Below are 24,911 nucleotides of genomic sequence, written 5' to 3'. Positions count from 1 at the left end.
TTATCCCACACAGTGACCACAGGAAGGAAATGGACAGTCATAATGGATGCAGATAGAGATAATGGACCACATCTATGCTATAGTTGTTGCCTGTGCTGCTGACATGCTGTCATTTTCAGTCAAGTCCTATGTTTCAATTAGACACTACCTCTGATCACAAAAAAAGGAATTTCAGACTCATAGTGAGAATGAGAATATGTATGACTTCATAAGCGTAGGAGGGAGAGTGATGTAATTTAACCAAAAAAACATGAATTTATGTGTAATATGTGTAGGAACATCGGTGTGTTAAGGTGCAAACATGCAGAATTGTTAGAGCGATTTTAGAGTGCTTAAAACGTAACATTGCCCCTCAATAATGCTGATTTATCCACTGGTGTTGAGTGGAATTATATTTTGAAGGGTGAAAACAGTATTGGAAAGGTTGGCAGTACCATTGTGTAGCAAAACTGCCTTAGGGCTGTGGGGGCTGCCATTCCCATTGCCCTACTTCTGCTGCCATTGACTATTCAATCTCTTCCTCTCGTCTCTTATAGAGTTTTCAATGTGAAGCGTGTAGCTTTTAGAACAATGCTGTTTTGATCTTTATTATACACTGACTAGCTTTATCCTTCTACAAAATGACAAGTCAGCCATATACAATAGATAGACATCCAAAGCCTTGTCTTGAAAATGTTACGTTTTATTGACATACAACACTGTTAACAGAACAAAATATATGTACATAAATAGGCAACCAAAAATATACAGTCTTACACAAAAACTTTCCACGTGGGTAATAGACAATACATTTAATTACTGGTGCATTGTTTGTATTGAGGGGAATCAAAATGTCCAAAACAACGGTCCAAAAACAAAGTAATATAAAACACTAATCAAAACCCACTGTTCTCTTTACAGACCAACATTGACCCACGTGTGCAGAGAGAAGGTCCCATTAACATGTAACTGCACAGACAGACATCCAGAATACAAGGTAATGGCGAGGGAGCTTTACATTGTCTTGATTCTTGATTTGACCTCTCATCATTTCTTTAGGGGTCCTGACATTTTGCGTAGGCCCTTAATCCGATAAAGCAGCCCATTAATAAAGTCCTGAGAGGGAGGAAGAAAAAACTAGATAACGCTACCTGTTTAAGCAGTTGACTGTAAAACTCTTTCTGAGTCTGTGTAGGAGCAGTGAACCATTGAATTGCAACTATTTATTTGTAGAGAACAAACACTTAGCAGACTTTTGTTTCGTTTTCGAGTACATGACCAAGGCTATAACGATTGCTTGTTGTGTCTCACCTCTTTAGGCTTGCCACATTCCTGCAGTAACTCCTGTAAATTGTCAGAAACAAACAAGGCCTCAGTAACTGATGTGGACATTGCTCTTTCACATCAAATATTGTGCAAGCACACTAACTGGGGTCAAGTGCTTGTAAAGCAATTACATTACTTTGTTGAATATTCCTGGGTTTATGTGTAAAGTATAAACAAGGGCATGGCTGAAGTGTAAGTATTGGCTCATACTGTGACCCACAAAATGGCCTCTTGACTGGAAAATGTCAACAGTATGTTTTCCCTGTCTATGTTTTTCTTTTAATGAGATTGTTTTATACGGCTCAAGATTGTCAGATTGGATGTCTCTGTGTTCTGGAGTAAATGATGGGCAGGGCTAACTGACAACACTGTGTTGGTGCCTGAGCTCCTCCCAGGGGCAACCTGTCTGTAGTGTACTAACCTGCAGTCTGGATCTCTGCTCCACGTCTGACAGCTCCAGCAGCTCATCTATGTCAATCTCTAACTCTGGCATCTCCTCCTCCTGGACGGACGGACGGACAGGCAGACAGGCAGACAGACAGACAAACAGACAGACGGGCAGACGGGCGGACGGACGGACGGACGGAAGGAGGGAGGGAAGGAGGGAGAGAGTGACAGAAAAAAGTGGTCAGAGACAATGGACCTCTTTGGAGCCCCATACACACATCCATACCACCACAGACAGACACTGGAACATTGTTTTTTTTACCAGCCATGCAGACATAGATGACTGGCGCTCTCTGCCAACCCACAGTGTTTACAAACCAGTTTAACATATTTCATTCTTAACGGTACCAAAGAGAATGAGTCTCCAAGTACCACGTTTAAAAGCCATGCATGATGTACCACTACAACAATAATTTACGTGTAACCTAAAATGACGTCAAATTGTAATTTTTCCACAATAAAAGGTCGTCAATGTATTCTAAGTAGATCTACAAGACTATAGTCAACAAGACTACAACTTAGTTGTGGATGTTATTATACTGGCATTACATAGTGGTATAAAAATAATTATTATTATATTACTAACAATGATGAGATTGATGATAGAAGCATTCAGGCAAGAACGAGAGACCAGGGGCGAAGGATAGGCAACCACCATCTAATTTCATGGATGATTTACCCAGCTGGCATTTTGCTCACCCAGTAAAGTAAGAATCACTCCGGTTTAAATGTTTATGAGATAAGATTGCAAGAGTTTCAGCTTCCTTATACTGGGCTCATTCCTTTATATGGCAAATGTCCTGCGCAGATTAGTCTCTAGGCCTAATGTGCCTTCAGAAAGTACTCATACTCCTTGACTTATTCCACATTTTGTTGTGTTACAGCCTGAATTCAAAATGGATTAAATATATTTTTTCTCTCACCCATCTACACACAATACCCCATAATGAAAAAGTGAAAACATGTTTTTAGAATTATTTGCAAATGTATTAAAAAAGAAAAACAGAAATACCTTATTCACACCCCAGAGTCAATACTTTGTAGAAGCACCTTTGGCAGTGATTATAGCTGTGAGTCTTTCTGGGTAAGTCTTTAAGAGCTTTCCACACCTGGATTGTGAAAAATTTGCCAATTACTATTTTCAAAATAATTCAAGCTCTGTCAAATTGGTTGTTGATCAGGTCTTGTCATAGACTTTCAAGTAGATTTAAGTTGAAACTGTAACTTGGCCACTCGGGAACATTCTTGGTAAACAAGTTCAATAAAGGTCAAAAAAACAAAACAAAAAAACAACTCCAGTGTAGATTTGGCCTTGTGTTTTAGGTTATTGTCCTGCTGAAAGGTGAAGTGTCTGGTGGAAGGCAGACTGAACCAGGTTTTCCTCTAGGATTTTGCCTGTGCTTAGCTCCTTTCTGTTTCTTTTTTATCCTGAAAAACTCCCCAGTTTTTACTGGTAACAAGCATACTTATAACATGATGCAGCCACCACTATGCTTGAAAATATGGAGAGTGGTACTCAGTAAGGTATTGGATTTGCCCCAAACATAACACATTATATTCAGGACAAAAAGTTAATTGCTTTGCCCCATTCTTTGCAGCATTGCTTTAGTGCCTTGCTGCAAATAGGATAAATGTTTTTGGAATATTTTTTATTCTGTACAGGCTTCCTTCGGTTAGTATTGTGGAGTAACTACAATGTTGTTGATCCATCCTCAGCTTTCTCGTATCACAGCCATTAAACTCTGTAACTGTGTTTCGCAAATTACTACTTGCTAGCTTCATTTACAAACACAAAGTTGGAATCTAGCTAGCTAGCAAGTGATTTTGGGCACTGATGAACAGGGTTGGGGATCCCAGCTAGCAATGAGGAATTGGCCCAGAAGCAGCCCTCTTCCGGGGGACTAGAACTGATTGAAATCGGCCGGGAATCGGGTGTCGGACTCGGCCTGGAAAGAAAAATGAATGACTGCCCAGAATCGGCCCAAGTACATCGGGTCCTTTCAGTCTACTGGAATTCAGCCGACTTTGCCGGCATCTACCAGAATCCCCCCAGAAGAGGCCCGATGCAAGTTTAAATAAATGTATACAAAATTACCCGATTTAGTAATTTTAAATATTACTATTATACATTTATACATAAATATTATACCCATTCACCACAAAAAAATGTTAATGTCAGAGGAAACACCGTACGTCACCTGGTGACCGTGTCAGTGTGCATGTGTCTGGCCCGCCACAGGAGTCGCTACCCAGCTAGCACAGTGGATTCCGGCTGAGAGTCGGGCCACTCGGCTGAGAGTCAGACTCGGCCGACGTCATGTCGCCCAAGTCTGGGCCACCTTCAGCAGTATTACTTATGGCTAGAATGCAGGGATTGAGCTCGGGACGATTCCGGTGTGAGTTATCTGGCCCAAATGTATTACTTGGGGCTCGGGCCGATTCCAGTGAGAGTTATCTGGCTCAAATGTATATATTACTGTACTTGGGGCTCAGGCCGATTCCAGTGAGAGTTATCTGGCCTGAATATATTACTTGGGGCTCGGGCCGATTGGGGCTACTCTCTGGCAGATGATTACACGGGCTGCTTTATATAATTAACATTGCGTTATTTATTTATTTTTTTCTGTGATAAAAAAATTAATTCACATTTAAATTATTTAAGAGTCCTGTGTAGTATTTTAGAATTTTCATTCTTTGCGCAAGGCAATTAATAAGCATGAAAAACTTTGTGGATGGAACTTTCCGAGTGGCGCAGCTGTCTAAACACTGCATCACATTGCAAACTGTCATCAAGGCAAAGGGTGGCTACTTTGAAGAATCTAAAATATGAAATATATTTTGATTTGTTTTACACGTTTTTGATTACAACGTGATTCCATATGTGTTATTTCATAGTTTTGATGTCTTCACTATTCTACAATGTAGAAAATAGTAAAAAATAAAGAAAAACCCTGGAATGAGTAGGTGTATTCAAACTTTTGACTGGTACTGTATATATACATTGATTCTTTAGAAGATAACTTATAAATGCCTCATGAGCTTAGTTCAACTGTCACACTCCATGAGAACCCAAAATATAAGCTTGTTTTCCCCCAATGTTTGTAAACATTGTAAATGTAAACAAACACGGTATAGCCTCATACCATGTTTAAAACAATACTTTTGATATCATGGATGGGCAGTTCTTGCATCCATAGTTCTGTCTATTAATATGAGCGTGGTTACATTTATCGAGTATCATCCCTCAGCTTTTTACCAAAACGGAGGCGGGGTGTCCGTTTTGTTATTGTTTCATATGTGGATTTGTCCTTTAAACAGCTGCAAATTTTCAAGATATCAAAGTGTCACCAACAAAAAGGTAAACAATAGGCCTATAGCAAATGCAGCATATGGCATTCCCTTTTCACATGTAAATAGCACTTCTCAGTAATGCTCAAAGCAAGCCATTCCATGAGCCCAGTCAGTCCTCCATGATAACAAAATCATAATCAGCAGAGTAGGCCTGGTAAATAAGTCCTTAGTTTTGGGGTTATGCTCAGGTAAAACAATTTGGATGATCTATACTTCTATATTTCCAAGTCCTATTCTTGAAGATCAAGGGCCATAACATTTATTGGAATGACTGGAATTCTGATAGACTTTGGTTTTTAATGTAAAAATATAATTTTATCGTATTATTAAATGTAGTACCCAACCCATAAAGCAAATTTAACATCCATATTTTGCCAGCTACAGTATGTAATCTTTAACATTGATTTATCCTGCAATAGATGTCGTTCAATTGGTAACATACATTTTTGTCTTCTTCTAATGCCTCTTCAGGGGAAAGTAATCTAAAAGTAACTTAATGTAATCAGATAACGTTACTGAGTTTGGGTAATCCAAAATGATGTTACTGATTACAATTTTGGACAGGTATCTCGTAACTGATTACATTTAGAAAGTAAACTAACCAACCCTGCTGATAATTTAATTTTAATTTAACCTTGTATTTAACTAGGCAAGTCAGTTAAGAACAAATTCTTATTTACAATGACGGCCTGGGAACAGTGGGTTAACTGCCTTGATCAGGGGCAGAACGACAGATTTTTTATCTTGTCAGCTCAGGGATTCAATCTAGCAACCTTTCGGTTACTGGCCCAACGCTCTAACCACTAGGCTACCTGCCGCCCCTGATAAACAGTGAGCACCTTGTGCTTTATTTAAGATAGTTTGACTGCTTGCAATTTTATGAAGTTGTAGACATGTTTTTCGAAATCACTCCTGAGTGCACAGCCAGACTTTCCCGACTCGAGAGGATAGACTATGCAGTGCACTGATTAGTTTTTCATGGATATTTTTTTACTTGAGAAATACTGCACAAACACCTTAGCTAGATGTAAGATTGCACGACTATGATCTCCTCTGCAAAAACGTCTACATTAATTACAGATTTCTTGAATTTTCTTAGATTAATGTAACTTGACGCTTATCTGGAAATATAATTATCTTATTAACTCAGTAGGCTGTGTTAACAGATTCCAAAGTAATTCAGTAATCTCCTAGCAATGCAAATTACATACCCAATATATACTGTACATGAGTGTCTGCCAACTTTGAGAAACATTGCAAATCCACTCCCAGACCAAAATAACTAAAACAAATACTAATGTAACGGTAATCCATCTATATTCTGGCTGATATCTCCCCTTTGAAGACCATTTACTGAGAGGAAATGATGATGGCTTTCTTCAGGCCACAGATGGCTGAGCAAGAACATTTCTGGAGTCAGCAGGTATAGTGTGGGGGCCCTTTATAATTTTCCAGTTGGGGGTTTTAAAGGCAGGTCTGTTGAGGATGGCAGGTTTCTGGATGAGGAGAGAGCTCATCAATGAGGCTATTTCTGAGTGGTGGAAGAGACGAGGGTCCCCTGTGTGTCCCTCTAATTGAGAAATGCTGCCAGGTCTGACTGTTTGTGATTCTGCTGCAGACTGGCATTACTCAACGAAAGCAGGGCCGTGCTGGACCAGCAAACCACTGATGCAGTGATCCTCTCTCTGTCTGACTGCCTTGAGACTGCAGGGAGATGAACAGTACAACAGAATATCAATGAGTGCAACAACGTCAGAGGGAAGGAAAAATGATGAATTTGTTATTGTCAGGAGAATGCCTTTGCAACCCTTCTAGTAGTTCTTTAATGTTTTATATTGTGTGTGGTTGTAACGGCGTTCTTCGTTTGTTGACAGAGAGGACCGAAATGCAGCGTGGTGGTTACTCATGTTCTTTAATGAAATAAATGACGATACATGAAATAACTAAATGAATACGAAAACAACAAACGGAACGTGAAACCTAATACAGCCTATCTGGTGAACACTACACAAAGACAGGAACAATCACCCACAAACAAACAGTGAAACCCAGGCTACCTAAGTATGATTCTCAATCAGAGACAACTAATGACACCTGCCTCTGATTGAGAACCATACTAGGCCGAAAACATAGAACTGCCCCAAAACATAGAAAAACAAACATAGACTGCCCACCCAACTCACGCCCTGACCATACTAAATAAATGCAAAACAAAGGAAATAGAGGTCAGAACGTGACAGTACCCCCCCCCCAAAGGTGCGGACTCCGGCCGCAAAACCTTGACCTATAGGGGAGGGTCTGGGTGGGCGTCTGTCCGCGGTGGCGGCTCTGGCGCGGGACGCGGACCCCACTTCGCCATTGTCTTAGTCCGCCTTATTGTCCGCCTCCGTGGCTTACTCACCATGCCCACCCCTCTCAATGACCCCACTGGACAGAGGGGCTGCTTGGGACAGAGGGGCAGCTCGGGACAGAGGTGAAGCAGCTGCTCGGGACAGAGGGGCGGCAGCTGCTCGGGACAGAGGGGCGGCAGCTGCTCGGGACAGAGGGGCAGCTGCTCGGGACAGAGGGGCAGCTGCTCGGGACAGAGGGGCAGCTGCTCGGGACAGAGGGGCAGCTGCTCGGGACAGAGGGGCAGCTGCTCCGGGCGGAGGGGCTCTAGCGGCCCCTGGCTGACTGGCGGCACTGGCGGCCCCTGGCTGACTGGCGGCCCCTGGCTGACTGGCGGCAACTGGCGGCCCCTGGCTGACTGGCGGCACTGGCGGCCCCTGGCTGACTGGCGGCCCCTGGCTGACGGGCGGCACTGGCGGCCCCTGGCTGACGGGCGGCACTGGCGGCCCCTGGCAGACGGGCGGCATTGGCGGCTCCTGGCAGACGGGCGGCACTGGCGGCCCCTGGCTGACTGGCGGCCCCTGGCTGACTGGCGGCAACTGGCGGCCCCTGGCTGACTGGCGGCACTGGCGGCCCCTGGCTGACTGGCGGCCCCTGGCTGACGGGCGGCACTGGCGGCCCCTGGCTGACGGGCGGCACTGGCGGCCCCTGGCAGACGGGCGGCATTGGCGGCTCCTGGCAGACGGGCGGCACTGGCGGCTCCGGGCAGACGGGCGGCACTGGCGGCGCTGGGCAGACGGGTGGCACTGGCGGCGCTGGGCAGACGGGCGGCACTGGCGGCGCTGGGCAGACGGGCGGCACTGGCGGCGCTGGGCAGACGGGCGGCACTGGCGGCGCTGGGCAGACGGGAAGCTCAGATGGCGCTGGGCAGACGGGAAGCTCAGATGGCGCTGGGCAGACGGGAAGCTCCGATGGCGCCGGACAGGCGGGAGGCTCCGGCAGAGGCGCCGGACAGACGGGAGACCCCGGCAGAGGCGCCGGACAGACGGGAGACTCCGGCAGCGCTGGAGAGGAGGAAGGCTCTGGACGGATGGGCCGGAGACACAGCCTGGTACGGGGAGCTGCCACCGGAGGGCTGGGGTGTGGAGGTGGTGACGGATAGACCGGACCGTGCAGGCGCACTGGAGCTCTTGAGCACCGAGCCTGCCCAACCTTACCCGGTTGAATGGTCCCGGTCGCCCTGCCAGTGCGGCGAGGTGGAATAGCCCGCACTGGGCTATGCAGGCGAACCGGGGACACCGTGCGCAAGGCTGGTGCCATGTAAGCCGGCCCAAGGAGACGCACTGGAGACCAGATGCGTAGAGCCGGCTTCATGGCACTTGGCTCGATGCCCACTCTAGCCCGGCCGATACGCGGAGCTGGAATGTACCGCACCGGGCTGTGCACCTGCACTGGGGACACCGTGCGCTCCACAGCATAACACGGTGCCTGTCCGGTCTCTCTAGCCCCCCGGTAACCACAGGAAGTTGGCTCAGGTCTCCTACCTGGCGTAGCCATACTCCCTGTTAGCCCCCCCCCCAATAAATTTTTGGGGCTGACTCCCGGGCTTCCATCCACGACGCCGCGCTGCCTCCTCATACCAGCGCCTCTCCGCTTTCGCCGCCTCCAGTTCTTCTTTGGGACGGCGATATTCTCCTGGCTGAGCCCAGGGTCCTCTTCCGTCTAATTCCTCCTCCCATGTCCATACCTCCTCGCGCTGCTCCTGCTGCTGCTTTTTCCGTTGCCCATTACCACACCGCTTGGTCCTGTTGTGGTGGGTGATTCTGTAACAGCGTTCTTCGTTTGTTGACAGAGAGGACCGAAATGCAGCGTGGTGGTTACTCATGTTCTTTAATGAAATAAATGACGATACATGAAATAACTAAATGAATACGAAAACAACAAACGGAACGTGAAACCTAATACAGCCTATCTGGTGAACACTACACAAAGACAGGAACAATCACCCACAAACAAACAGTGAAACCCAGGCTACCTAAGTATGATTCTCAATCAGAGACAACTAATGACACCTGCCTCTGATTGAGAACCATACTAGGCCGAAAACATAGAACTGCCCCAAAACATAGAAAAAACAAACATAGACTGCCCACCCAACTCACGCCCTGACCATACTAAATAAATGCAAAACAAAGGAAATAGAGGTCAGAACGTGACAGTGGTTGATGCTTTTGAGTAATTTTTTATAGTCAAAGAAATGTTTTATCTGGAGCTGGGACTGAAAATGTCTCGACAGCGCTTTTGAATTTAGTAAAGCTAGTCTGACAATAAAATTAATGTTGGCAGCTACGTTGTTCATGAAAAAATGTGTGGAATTGAGGATTCATTACCATATAAAGTAAACATTGACAACAGGAATCACATCATAGTCCAGTAGTACTCATTCAAGCTACATTTTCCACTTTGCTTGTATCCCAGAAACACTATGAACACATCACAAACCAATGTTCGTATCGTTATTGGACAGAACTAGGTTACCTAAACCAATCAGTGTTATTAGTTGATAATACTCTGAGATCTAAAGGAAACCTTTCCCAGGAACCAATCAAAATGCTGCCAACCAATCAAAACATACCAAAACAGAAGGGTCACAAGTCATACGCATATTGATAATCTGAGGTCATCTGCATTGTGCAGAGGCTGTAACGAGTTAAAGAGGCATCAAGCATTTAGTACTGTATACATTGAAATTCAAGCCTTATTGACTTACATTTGTAAATTAATAATGACCCAACTGCACTCTGAATTATATTTATAAAGAGTAAAGGACAATATGTTCATTTGAAGTGTATTTCAGTATCTTTTTCCCTACTCTTGAATGAGTGTTTTGTCACACCTATAAGAATAGCAACTATTTTCCTAAAAAGTTGGAAGCCACTGTTGGAAGCCAAGGATGTAGAACGCGTTTCCCTATCGTTCCTGAGTTAGTGACCAAATGTATATATTTAACCTTGCAAAATTGTATATATTTCTGTTTGGTCAGGCATCTGAAGAGACCTCTAAACAATTCAGATCAAGTCTGAGAAATGTAAGTTTGTAATGTCATATACCTGGCCAAAAACGGAGTATGCAAGAGCAGGCCGCAGCAAGCACGCACCCAAACATGACGGGTGCGTGATGGGCAGCCTCAGAATTGACTCTCTCTACCAATCTCAGGTCAGAGATATCAATGGTCAAAGACGAGCGTAAAAAATCTATAGAGAGTAAACAGAATAAGCTTGACGCCTACGGAGCTGCCTTATTGGAGCTGGAGTGCGGTGCTACAGACCACAGCACTTGCATTAGCGAGCTAGAGGCTAACGTTGGCTAATTAAAAACTAGGGTGGCATGCCTTGACAATAGATGCGAAGATATGGAAAGTAGAATGCGGAGGAACAACATTCGTCTTCTGGGAATACCGGAGGGAGTGGAGGGCCCAAGACCGACGGAGTTCATGGCCCAGCTGCTTCAGGAGCTGCTCGGCCTGGAGGAGAAGCCGATGCTAGACCGGGCCCACCGCACCCTGCGTAGCTGACCCCGGGATGGAGAACCCCCATGACCATTTGTCATCAGGGTGCACTTCTTTCACGTCTGCAATGACATACTGAGTAGATCGGGAGAAGCATATCCTCTCCTCTACAAGGGTAAAAGAGTCTTGATATTTGCAGACTACACCACGACTGTGGCTAAGAAGCGGGCTAGCTTCGGAGCTGTGAAGCACCAGCTGCGATTCTGCCCGGGCATGAAATTCGGCCTCATCTACCCTGCAGTTCTGACTGACTTTACCGGACGGATCCACGCACAGATTCGAGGACCCGGCTCTAGCGGCCGATTTCATCAACAAGAACGTGAAAGCGGCTGTTGTACCGCATGGTGTGGTACAAATGGTTGGTTAGCTGGTCTTGTTAGCAGGCTAGTTAACAGGCCAGCTGGCAGACTGGTTGGCTAGCGAAGCCAACTTTGCTGGGTTCATTGACACTTGAATGTCGTTCTTTTTTTTCTTTTCATATCCAACCCATGTTGGTGAGTATACAGTTGACTCCCCACTATAATGTGATACAATGCAGATATGCATATACATATTCTTTATTCCACTCACATTATTGCTTTTAATTTGTATCATTACTATTTTATTTTGATCTAAGCCTTAAGCCTTGATCTTATTCTTTTTTTAAATCTATTGCCAATGTCTGGCTGTTTTCATGGTTCAGTTGCAGTTTTACCACTTTTATTGCTCTTAAACCTCTCTTAACCAAGGTGAGTTTTCCTTAGACTCTACTGGGGATCAATCTATGCATGTTTGGTTTACTCTGGTTAAATGGTTTACTCTGGTTAAATTATCATGCTTTGCTTTAAACTTTTTTGTATTTAGGGTTTTGCTTGCATCTCAGTTGGGGAGATGCTTCGGCAAGGGAGGTTGTGAGAGAAGGGTTTTTTCCCTCTTTAGTTGTATATAGTTTTTCATGTTTTTTTGCACTTCGTCGCTTGTCTTTGTTTTTCAAATTTAAGCTATTAGGGTCAACTACGATCTTTAGTTTACATTGTACCTTGTCCTTTACACGTCCTCTCTCTCATAAGACATAACTCAGCCTAGTGAAGCCCATCCAGCTGGAGGGAATGGTTTACATTTTCTTACTTGGAATTGTAGGGGCATCAATAACCCAGTTAAACGTAGTAAGGTGCTACACCACCTTCATTAACTGAAAGCTCACATCATCTTTCCTCAAGAAACTAATCTGAAGGCATCACAACAGTCATGTCTTAGGTGCAGATGGGTGGGTCAGATGTTCCATTACTCATTTCAGAATAAGGCAAGAGGGGTGGCTATTTTACTTCACAGATTGGTACCTTTTACAAGTTCTAATGTGATTGCAAATCCACATGGTAGATACATAATTGTCAGTGGTAGGCTGCTCAATACGAATGTACTTCTTGTTAATATTTATGCTCCTTGTTGGGACAATGGTGATTTCTTCAAATCGTTTTTTTCTACACTCCCGATATGCCCTCCCATATGTTGATCTTAGGTGGTGACTTCAACTGTTGGTTAGACCCACATTTTGATCGATCCTCCACTAAATCTTGTCAACATCAGCTAGAGTTGTCCGAACCGTTATGTCTACATTTGAAGTTTCAGACCCTCGGAGAATGTTTAATCCATTTGGAAAAGCATACTCTTTTACGTGCATAGACAACTTCCTTGTAGATGACAGACTTCTCCATTCCATGTCTTCATGTTCATATAATCCAATGTATCTGACCATGCCCCTGTTACTATGGAAGTGGTCTTTCAAACTGTTGACAACCTGCGGCCGCCTTGGCGGCTAAATACTCAACTGCTCAGTAATGAACACTGTCAATTTTGTTTTGGGTCAAGTACAACTAGAACCCAAAACATCTCTGTGTCTACTCTCTTGGAAACTTTGAAAGCTTACTGTATATCAGAGGTGAAATGATTTCCTACACCGCACATGAGAACAAACACGCTGCATTGCCCAATTAGATGACATTTAAGTTGTTTCACCATCTCCAGATATTTATAAGGAGCGTTTAACTTTGCAAGCAGAATTTGACACATTTTTAATAGACCAGGTTACTGAACTGCTTGTCAAGTCTAGGAGCACTACGAGCAAGGAGATAAAGCCAGTAAATTATTAGCTCACAACTATCATCATCACACTATCAACTATCATCATCACACCAGATTCCTAAAATTCGTAAATCGTCTGGGATATCATTAGATCCTAGGGGGATCAGTGATGAGTTCAAGAGATTGTACCAGTCTTTATATACTTCTGAAAGTAAAGTGGATATGTTGGAATTGGATGATATCTTCCATTCACTTGCTGTGCCTTCTGTCAGCCGGGATTTGGTCAAAATAAATTAGAGCAGCTGATCACTGTTGAAGAATTGTCTAAAGCTGTCAAATACCTTCAATCCGGGAGAAGCTCAGGGCCTGACGGCTACTCAGCAGAGTTTTATAAAAACTCTCCAAAATAGCCCCTATTCTAATTGAAATGTACAATGAAGCATTTGTAAATGCTGCTCTCCCACAGACTCTCTCACTCAGGCAACCATTTGTCTTTTCTTTATAAAAACAAAGACCCTCTTGACTGTGTGTCATACAATCCAATTAGCCTGATAAATGTCGACTACAAAATTCTAGCCAACTTCTGGCAACGAGTCTGGAAACAGTCCTCTCATCAATTATCTCTCTGGGTCAAACAGGATTTATTAAAAATAGACACTCATTTTTCAATCTTCAACGATTATTTAATATTATATATAATCCCTCTGTCACCAATGCCTCTGAAGCCATTATATCCCTGGATGCAGAGAAAGCCTTCGACCGGGTGGAATGGAAATTAGAGGTCTACAGATTAATTGGAATGGCCGATTAATTGGGGCTAATTTCAAGTTTTCATAACAATCGGAAATTGGTATTTTTGGACGCAGATTTTGCCTTTTTTTCTTTTTTTCTTTTACAACTTTATCTAAGGAGCCATGTCAGTTAATAACACATTCTTATTTTCAATGACGGCCTAGGAACGGTGGGTTAACTGCCTTGTTCAGGGGCAGAACGACAGATTTTTACCTTGTCAGCTCAGGGATTCAATCTTGCAACCTTACGGTTCACTAGTCCAACGCTCTAACCACCTGCCTCACGAGGAGCCTGCCTGTTATGCGAATGCAGTAAGAAGCCAAGGTAAGTTGCTAGCTAGCATTAAACTTATCTTATAAAAAACAATCAATCAATCATAATCACTAGTTACACATGGTTGATGATATTACTAGTTTACCTAGCGTGTCCTGTGTTGTATATAATCGATGCGGTGCGCATTCGCGAAAAAGGACTGTCGTTGCTCCAACGTGTACCTAACCATAAACATCAATGCCGTTCTTAAAATCTATACACAGAAGTATATATTTTTAAACCTGCATATTTAGCTAAAAGAAAGGTTAGCGGGCAATATTAACCAGGTGAAATTGTGTCACTTCTCTTGTGTTCATTGCATGCAGAGACAGGGTATATGCAACAGTTTGGGCCTCCTGGCTCATTGCGAACTAATTTGCCAGAATTTGACATGATAATGACATAACATTGGAGGTTGTGCAATGTAAAAGCAATATTTAGACTTAGGGATGCCATCCGTTAGATAAAATACGGAACGGTTCCGTATTTCACTGAAATAATAAAGGTTTTGTTATCGAAATGATAGTTTCCGGATTCGACCATATTAATGACCTACGGCTAGTATTTCTGTGTGTTATTATGTTATAATTAAGTCTATGATTTGATAGAGCAGTCTGACTGAGCGATGGTAGGCACCAGCAGGCTCGTAAGCATTCATTCAAACAGCACTTTCGTGCGTTTTACCAGCAGCTCTTTGCAACGCTTCCAGCATTGCGCTGTTTATGACTTCAAGCCTATCAACTCCTGAGATTAGGCTGGTGTAACCGATGTGAAATGGCTAGCTAGTTAGCGGAGTGCGCTTAATCGCTTTTCAAACGTCACTCGCTCTGAGACTTGGAGTGGTTGTTCCCATTGCTCTGCATGGGTAACGCTGCTTCGAGGGTGGCTGTTGTCGATGTGTTCCTGGTTCGAGCCCAGGTAGCGGCGAGGAGAGGGATGGAAGCTATACTGTTACACTGGCAATACTAAAGTGCCTATAAGAACATCCAATAGCCAAAGGTATATGAAATACAAATCGTATAGAGAGAAATAGCCCTATAATTCCTATAATAACTACAACCTAAAACTTCTTACCTGGGAATATTGAAGACTCATGTTAAAAGGAACCACCAGCTTTCATATCTTCTCATGTTCTGAGCAAGGAACTTAAACATTAGCTTTCTTACATGGCACATATTGCACTTTTACTTTCTTCTCCAACACTTTGTTTTTGCATTATTTAAACCAAATTGAACAGTTTCATTATTTATTTGAGGCTAAATAGATTTTGTTGATGTATTATATTAAGTTAAAATAAGTGTTCATTCAGTATTGTTGTAATTGTCACTATTACAAATAAATAAGAAAATCTAACAATTAATCGGTATCGGCTTTTTTTGGTCCTCCAATAATTGGTATCGGTATCGGCGTTGAAAAATCATAATTGGTCGACCTCTAATGGAAATACATTTTTTGCACCTTAAATAAATTTGGCTTTGGCTCCAAATTCATTACTTGGATAAGACCTCTGTACTCATTCCCTCAAGCCTCTGTCAGGACTAATAACTCTCAATCAGATTGCTTCCCTTTGCAACGATCGACACGCCAGGGTTGCCATTTATGTCCCTTACTGTTTGCCCTTGCCATAAAACCCCTTGCAGTAGCACTTCGCTCCAACCCCCTCATCAAAGGTATAGTCAGATACTGACACGAACACAAACTGTTTATATGCAGATTATTTACTATTATACACATCCGACAGTCATGTTTCTGTTCTTGCTGCCCTTGCCACTTTCACATCCTTCGGTCACTTATCAGGGTATAAACTGAATCTCAGTAAAAGCGAATTGATGCAGCACAATGTGGCCGCCAAAAATGTCCCTTTACATAACTTCCTATTTAAAATTGCTCACAGTAGTTTTATTTATATCAGGCTGCACTTCACAATCAGATTTGAAAACCTTTATCAGGCCAACTTTGCTCCTCTTTTAACCCGTACTAAGGGAGATTTGGAACGCTGTTCTTTGCTACACCTCTCCTTAGTCGCAATAATCAATTATATTAAAATGAATACTCTCCCTAAATTCTTTTATCTCTATAAGTGCGTACCTATTTTTCTTCCCAAAATGCTTTTCAAAAAGATCGACGGCCTAATTCTTCCTTTTATGTGGGACAAAAAGCTTTTACGAAAACAGCTTTTGCAGAGGTCCAAACCAGATGGCGGTCTAGCGCTACCGGGTTTTAGATTCTATTATTGATTCTATTATTATTATCTATTAACCTTAGGATCATTCAGTACTGGTTGCAGAGCAGAGAGATACTCCCCCCCCCAATTTGGCTAGAGATGGAGGCCGCCTCATTTATACCAGCATCATTGTCTTCCCTCACTCCTCCGTTACAGGCCCTTACTCCTCCTTCACCGAAAATACATGCCTCAAAACAACATTGAAGATCAGGAATCAATTTAGGCGCCACTTTGGGTTTCAGACAACCTCTTATTTTGCTCCGGTAGCCACAAACCCAGCTTTTCCCCCATCTATGGTTGATGGTGCTTTCACAACATGGTCTAGTCTCTGTATTAAAAGATTTAGGGATCTTTATATTAACAATACATTTAGTACGTTTGAACAATTATCAGCTAAATGTGGTCTCCCCAGACATCATTTCTTTAGGTTCTTACAAGTCCGGAGTTAGGTCCAAAGCAAAGATCCCCGATTCCCCACACTTCCTGGTGAAACACAGTTTGACACATTTCTTATCCCACTTCCTACTCTGAAAGGCACCTTGTCAATAATCTACAGTCAAATTTGCTCACAACAAACCACCTCATTAAACAATATTAAATCCTCATGGGAGGAAGAACTGGGTGAGGAAATATCGGATGAACTATGGGAAGGGGCACTCAAAAAGGTACATACCTCTTCTATTTGTGCTCGGCACGGTCTTATTCAATGCAAACTCATTCATAGGGCTCACTGGACCAAAGCAAGATTATCCAAAATTTACAAGGATGTGAACCCTAATTGTGTACGACGTAACCAGTCTCCTGCTAATCATGTACACATGTTTTGGTGTTGCCCATCTCTTGTTGGTTTCTGGAAAGACATTTTTGACATACTTTCAGAATTAAGCGGCACACAGAACGAACCAGACCCTTTTATTGCATTTTTTGTGGTTTCCTTACCCACATTACAACTGACCAAAATAACGAGACGATTAATTTTACTTAGATGGAAATCCTCTGTATTCTCATGCGGTTTGGATTAAATCCGGGTTGAATTGCATGAAGCTGGAAAAAATTAAACACACCCTCAATGGGTCTATAGACAAATTCTATGCAATGTGGGCTCCCTTTTTTTCATATGTTAAATGACTACATTTCCCTGCAGTTCCAGGGTGATGCATATTTATATTTATAAATCGGTGATGTAAGAGGCCTAGTATGTGTATATACGGTATCTCGGATGTTAAGGAGGACTGTACTATCTGTTCTAGTTGACCTGTAACAACTGTATCAAAATAAATATTTTTTTGTCTTAGTTTTTTGTGTTGTTATATTTCTGTCTCACTCTTTGTTTGGCTGTATTGTTGTCTTTGATTTGTTGTTTTATATTACTACCAAATAACTTACAAGTTGTCACGCCCTGACCTTAGTTATCTTTGTTTTCTTTATTATTTGGTTAGATCAGGGTGTGACAAGGGTGGTTTGTTTAGTTTTTGTATTGTCTAGGTGTTTTGAATGTCTAGGGGTTTTTGTATGTCTAGGGTTTTGAATGTCTAGGGGTTTTTGTATGTCTAGGGTTTTGAATGTCTAGGGGTTTTTGTATGTCTAGGGTTTTGAATGTCTAGGGGTTTTTGTATGTCTAGGGTTTTGCTAGTCTAGGTGTTTATATGTCTATGGTTGCCTAGATTGGTTCTCTATCAGAGTCAGCTGTTTATCGCTGTCTCTGATTGGGAACCATATTTAGGTAGCCATATTGCTTGGTTATTTTTTGGGTTGTTATATGTTTAGTTGCCTGTTCTGCACTAGCCATATTGCTTCACGGTTCGGTTTGTTCAGTGTTCTCTCTTTTATGTTATGTTCGCTTATCACGCTGCGCCTTGGTCTCCTCTTTATGACAACCATGACAGAACAACCCACCAAAAAAGGACCAAGCAGCGTGCTAAAAAGGAGTGGACATATTGGACCCGGGAGAAAGCAGAGTGGAGGACATCCTGGACCTGGGAGGAGGTAATGGCATGGGGACAAGACCCTGCCATGGAAGCAGGTGGAGAGGAACGGTGTCAATATGAGGGTACACGGCTGGCATGGAAGCCCGAGAGGCAGCCCCAAGATTTTGGGGAGGCACACGTGGAGATTGCATGAGTCAGGTCGGTGACCTGAGCCAACTCCTCGTGCTTACTGTGGGGAGTGCGTTACTTGTCAGGCACCGTGTTATGCATTTACAGGGCGAAAATAAACATCCAGCCAGGACGGGTTGTGTCAGCTCTACACTCCAGACCTCCAGTACGCCTTCACAGTTCAGTACGTCCTGTTCCTCCTTTCCGCACTCGCCCTGAGGTGCGTGTCCTCAGCCCGGTACCACCAGTTCCGGCACCAGGCCTACAGTGTGCCTCGGCAGTCCAGAGCGTCCGGCGACGGGTCCCCAGTCCAGAGCGTCCGGCGACGGGTCCCCAGTCCAGAGCGTCCGGCGACGGGTCCCCAGTCCAGAGCGTCCGGCGACGGGTCCCCAGTCCAGAGCGTCCGGCGACGGGTCCCCAGTCCAGAGCGTCCGGCGACGGGTCCCCAGTCCAGAGCGTCCGGCGACGGGTCCCCAGTCCAGAGCGTCCGGCGACGGGTCCCCAGCCCGGGGTCTCCGGCGACCATCCATGCAGGGAGGGTCCCCGGCGACCATCCATGCAGGGAGGGTCCCCAGCCCGGGGCCTACGGCGAGGATGCGCAGTCCAGAGCCTCCGGCGATGATCCACGGGTCAGTACTACAAGAGCGGACTCAGTGTAAAGAAGGGGGGCGGAGTCCAGAACCAAAGCCGCCACCAAGGTTTGATGCTCACCCAGACCCTCCCATATAGGTTCAGGTTTGGGGCTGGGAATCCGCACCTTTTTTTTGGGGGGGGGGGGTTACTGTCGTACTGTTAGTTCTTTGTTTTCTTTATTATTTGGTTAGGTCAGGGTGTGACAAGGGTGGTTTGTTTAGTTTTTGTAACGTCTAGTTTTTTTTGTATATCTAGGGGTTTGTCTATGGTTGCCTAGATTGATTGAGAACCAGAGGCAGCTGTTTATCGTTGTCTCTGATTGGGAACCATATTTAGGTAGCCATATTTGGGGTTGTTCTATGTTTAGTTGCCTGTTCTGCACTAGTCATATTGCTTCACGGTTCATTTTGTTTAGATCTGTTCAGTGTTCTCTCTTTTATTAAAGAGTTATGTTCGCTTACCACGCTGCGTCTTGGTCTCCTTATGACGGCCGTGACACAAGTGCAATTTTGTTGAAAATCCAATAAACTAAGTTAAAAATATATATTTTTTAAAGGTGTGAAGTCAGCGATATGGTTTAGTGCCACTGCCACTCAGATCCAACCAGCTGGATACTTGTATACATTAGATGTCTCTAAATAACTCAGCTATTGACATAGGGTGTCACAACTTTTGCCGAAGTCGGTCCCTCCTTGTTCAGGCGGTGTTCGGCAGTCGACGTCTCTGACCTTCTAGCCATCACTGATCCATTTGTATTTTCCATTGGTCTTGTCTTTCACACCTGGTTCCAATCCCATCAATTACATGTGTATTTAACCCTGTTTCCCCTCATGTCCTTGTCTGAGATTGTTTATGTGTTGGTGCACGACGGGTATTTGGGTTTTGTGAAGCATTTATTAAACAACTCCGTTTATACCAAGTTCGATTCTCCTGCGACTGACTTCCCTGCCATCAACACGCACCCGTAACACAGGGGGCTGACAGTAAATGCTTCTTCACGGAAGAGTCAGAGTACCCAACCACAGCTAAACTTACCTTCCCCTGAGTTCATGTGAAATTAATGCCATTTACCAAGGCTCATGAACCAACAATGTCTCCCCCGGCCACAGCAATGGGCGGTGTCTACCAAACAACTAATCCACCTCAGACTGGAGTTTGTCAAGACACCACTGAAATCTGACATGAAAACAATGGCTCCTTAAATCCTCAGAGTTAGGACATACTTAGGGCCATGAGGTTTTTTTCTGACTGATGACCTGCCCAGGAAACCTTGCTGGCCCTAGTCATAATGTTTTATCCTGTGCTACAGTTGAAATACAAAGACTGTATCTACCAGACAACTACAATAACAAAGGAGTACTGTCACATCTCATCAATCATGCAGGGATCCCATCCCTCTGTCATGAAGGGCCTTCTCTCTCCGGGATTCCCCAAGACAAATTAGTACAGTCTGGAACTCAAACAGTTAAACCTAATAACATTAGTCTTGCTGTACTGATACCTATTTTTTTATTTTACCTTTATTTAACTAGGCAAGTCAGTTAAGAACAAATTCTTATTTTCAATGACGGCCTAGGAACAGTGGGTTAACTGCCTGTTCAAGGGCAGAACGACAGATTTGTACCTTGTCAGCTCGGGGGTTTGAACTTGCAACCTTCCGGTTACTAGTCCAACGCTCTAACCACTAGGCTACCCTGCCGGTATGATAACTCTATACATTGGCATGAAAATTATAAATAGCAGGCAAAACTGACTTCATCGAGATTCCACAACAGTATACCATGACGCATTTCAGGGATCTTTGTGTGTGTGTGTGTGTATATATCTATACTACCGTTCAAACGTTTGGGGTCACTTAAATGTCCTTGTTTTTGAAAGAAAAGCACTTTTTTTTAATCCATTAAAATAACAAAATTGATCAGAAATACAGTGTAGACATTGTTAATGTTGTAAATGACTATTGTAGCTGGAATTGGCAGATTTTGGAATATCTACATAGGCGTACAGAGGCCCATTATCAGCAACCATCACTCCTGTGTTCCAATGGCACATTGTGTTAGCTATTCCAAGTTGATCATTTTAAAAGGGTAATTGATCATTAGAAAACCCATTTGCAATTATGTTAGCAGAGCTGAAAACTGTTGTCCTGATTAAAGAAGCAATAAAACTGGCCTTCTTTAGACTAGGTGCAGATGGGTGGGTCAGCATTTGGGTGAGTGGGTCAGATGGAGCATCAGCATTTGTGGGTTCGATTACAGGCTCAAAATGGCCAGAAACAAAGAACAAGGAACACCTGTTAATTGAAATGCATTCCTCATGAAGCTGGTTGAGAGAATGCCAAGAGTGTGCAAAGCTGTCATCAAGGCAAAGGTTGGCTACTTTGAAGACTCTCAAATAATATATATATATATATATATATATATATATATATATATATATATATAGGAATATATATATATATATATAGGAATAAGGGTAATGCAAACCTTACAAATTGCCAACCGCTATTACAGTGGTTTTATTAAAATCACCCAGGCTTAGCTCACATGCATGGGCTCTCTACTGGCCAGATCTGGTGGAGACACTGGGAGGAGACGCTGGGTGTCTGCCACCAGAATGGCAGTGGAGGCTGGAATAATGGACGGCTCATAATAATGGCTGGAACGGAACAAATGGAATGGCATCAAACACACGGAAACCACGTGTTTGATCTATTTGATACCATTCCACCTATTCCACTCCAGCCATTACCATGAGCCAGTCCTCCCCAATTAAGGTGCCACCAACCGCCTGTGCAGACTGGGTGTAATAACTGTCTCTCCCTCCCATATCAGTGTTTTTTAATTTATTTTATTTCACCTTTATTTAACCAGGTAGGCCAGTAATTTGCAAATAAATTAATTAAAAATCCTACAATGTGATTTTTTGGATTTTTTTTCTCATTTTGTCTGTCATAGTTGAAGTGTACCTATGATGAAAATTACAGGCCTCTCATCTTTTTAAGTGGGAGAACTTGCACAATTGGTGGCTGACTAAATACTTTTTTGCCCCACTGTAGCTATTCTCAGGAACTAAAACTTTCATGAGGACACCACTCACATGTGATGCTCTCTCATGCCCTGAAGTATCAGTAAGCCATATGCAGAGTATTTTTTGGCAGTGGAGGAGAATGTTTTGCTTGGAGGCACTCAGACCATCTGTGGTCACTCATTGCCCCAGCCTAAATGTATCCTCCATCAGGACAGTAAAATGCGAAACATCACCCTCCTCCACCCCCACCTACCCCAATCCAGCTTCAAACAGAGGCTGTTACAGTGGTGTAAAGTACTTAAGTAAACATATTTAAAAGTACAACTTAAGTCGTTTGTTTGGGGTATCTTGTCACGAGTCCGACCGAGGGTGGCTTCCCTTCCCGGTCGGGTGGCGCTCAGCGGTCGTCGTCACCGGCCTGTTAGCTGCCACTGATTGTCTTTCCTCCCCCTCCTTGTATGTTTATTGGTAGCACCTGTTTGTGATAATTAGTGGGGCTTTATTAGACAGCCGGCCCACCTGTTTGTTGTGCGGGATTGATTATTGTAACCTTCGGCTCTGTAGTAGAGGAACATGTTTGTTCCTGGTCGTGTCTTTCAGTTGTACATTTTTCATTCCCCGTGTTTGGGGCCGTTATTATTGTGAGCACCCTGTGGTGCGTTGGTGCATTAAAGAGCACAGCATTGCACTCTCTGTCTCCTGCGTCTGACTCCACACCCACGACACCCGGAGAGTTACATATCTGTACTTTACTATTTATATTGACAACTTTTACTTTCACTCCAATACATTCCTAAAGAAAATATGTACTTTTTACTCCCATGCATTTTCCATGACACCCAAAAGTACTTTTGAATGCTCAGGCAGGACGGCAATATGGTCAAATTCACGCACCTATCAATATAACACATTGTCATCCCTACTGCCTCTGATTGGGCGGACTCACTAAACACAAATACTGCATTTCTAAATTATTTCTGAGTGTTGGAGTGTGCCACTGTCTGTTCCTAAAAATATATACATTTGTCCTGTCTGGCTGGCTTAAAGGTCCAATGCAGCTATTTTTCTTATCTCAATATCAAATCATTTCTGGACAACAATTAGGTACCTTCCTGTGATTGTTTTAAATTAAAATGCTCCAAAATAAACAAAAATAGCTTCTTAGCAAAGAGTAATTTCTCAAGCCAGAATTTAGCTAGGATGGTCTGAGAGTGGTCTGAGTGGGGAGGGGATAACTGAAAACTACCTGTCATTGGCAGAGAGGTTTAAAACAAATGAACTAATTTACCACCTGGTGAAGTCCCACCAAAATAGGTTGACATTTCAGGTGGTCTTTTCAAACAGCTCTTACGCAAAAAGGGCATTATCATAATTTTCACAATTTTTCCACCACTGCTGTGTTGTCATATGATCTCCATCATTAGGTGGACGCCCATGCTCCTGAAGACATCCCTCTGACTCCGCTGTGCCATCCCTCTTCATTTGGGAGCCAGACTTCTGTTGCCATGGCATTCCCAGCAAATTGTTGCAGCCTCTGAATAGCAGTGTAGTTATGACACAGGGGTCCTACGATCTCCACACAAGGGTCCCAGTCATAATCTAAATAAATTATGTCTCCGTTTGTGGTGTGCAGTCCTGGCCTTAAGTAGTTATATAGGCAGCCTCCCTGTCGAGATCTAGGCTGTAAACCTCAAGTTCTTAGATGTGTTCTGATAGCAAACTGTCCAGAGGCAACAGAGATTTGCCTCCCTGTCTGAACCCATGTCACAGGGGGGTTGATGCTCATCTTCTGAGGACAGAGGCTGCTGCCACAATAGTACTGTCTGTGTAGTGTTCATTAATACGGAAAAGGGTGATTGTATCAGCCAATCACTATATTTATGTTACATAATATTTAATTATCTCTTGAATGCTGTATGTATGTCCATTCAGCGATCAGGAAAGGGTATACAATCATTTAATATGATGTATCATCATCCTAATATGATGGTAATATAATGCGTATCTTATCACTAGTTTGTTACACAACCCCCAAGAAAACGACCAATCAGAGCTCTATATTCTGTGCTTAACACCAAAGCAGTGTGGGAAAAGAATTTGCTGACAGTAAATGAAGCCTGGATCAATGCACACACAGCCACACCTCTGTTCAGACACTCCACTCTCCCTCTCTTTTTGCTTCACATGTTGTGTAACCCTCCTCAGGCACCTGTGCTGCTCCGTACCTCCCCTGCGTTCTACCCACACAGCCCGTGGGACCTAGCTAACTGTGCCTGTAGCAGCCTTGCACGACCTACCTCACAGTCAAAGAGCAGGTGCAGCTGATCGTCGATCCACTCCTCGATATCCAGCCTCCTCTGCAGGTCCTTACGGTTGTATTTGACGGTCAGCTTGCCCAGTTTGCGATGTGGAGGCTCCTCTGTTTTGTCTGCAGACTGGAACATCACCCTGGACTGGGTGCCTGGCTCCGACGCCATGCCTGCCATGGCCTCGGGAAAACAGCTGAGGAAACACAGAGCCGTCTCTCTCGTTCTATCTCTCCCTCTGTCTCTGGTGCTTTCACTCCCACCCTCTCTCTTCGCTGTCTTTCTTGTGTGCTCACTCTTTTTCTTCTTCTCTTGCTCTAGCTCTCCTACCTATCTATCTTACTTGCTTGCTCTGTCTATCTCTGTCTGCTCATCTCTCTCTCTCTAGTTCTCTCCTTCCCTCTCTCTCCCTCCCTCACACCCTCCCTCCCACCCTTCCTTGCAAGCTCGCTGCCTGT

At 43.7% G+C, this 24,911-nt stretch overlaps 1 protein-coding gene across 1 annotated transcript; it reads right to left on the bottom strand.

The window, feature by feature from the left end:
• Positions 1-664: 664 nt before the first annotated feature.
• On the bottom strand, positions 665-24,811 carry LOC139374283 (protein phosphatase 1 regulatory inhibitor subunit 14D). The gene is made up of 4 exons (XM_071115318.1): positions 24,445-24,811; positions 1,727-1,807; positions 1,291-1,323; positions 665-1,095 (listed from the first exon to the last, which is right to left on the bottom strand). The coding sequence occupies exons 1-4, from the start codon at positions 24,631-24,633 to the stop codon at positions 1,027-1,029; spliced, it is 372 nt and encodes a 123-aa protein (XP_070971419.1). The 5' UTR covers positions 24,634-24,811; the 3' UTR covers positions 665-1,026.
• Between the last annotated feature and the right edge of the window lie 100 nt (positions 24,812-24,911).

The sequence above is a fragment of the Oncorhynchus clarkii genome, chromosome 19 (genome assembly GCF_045791955.1).
Source record: "Oncorhynchus clarkii lewisi isolate Uvic-CL-2024 chromosome 19, UVic_Ocla_1.0, whole genome shotgun sequence".
NCBI classification, from domain to species: Eukaryota; Metazoa; Chordata; class Actinopteri; order Salmoniformes; family Salmonidae; genus Oncorhynchus; species Oncorhynchus clarkii.
The sequence above is the reverse complement of the archived record's forward strand: the minus strand, read 5'-3'. Positions and strand labels throughout refer to the sequence as shown.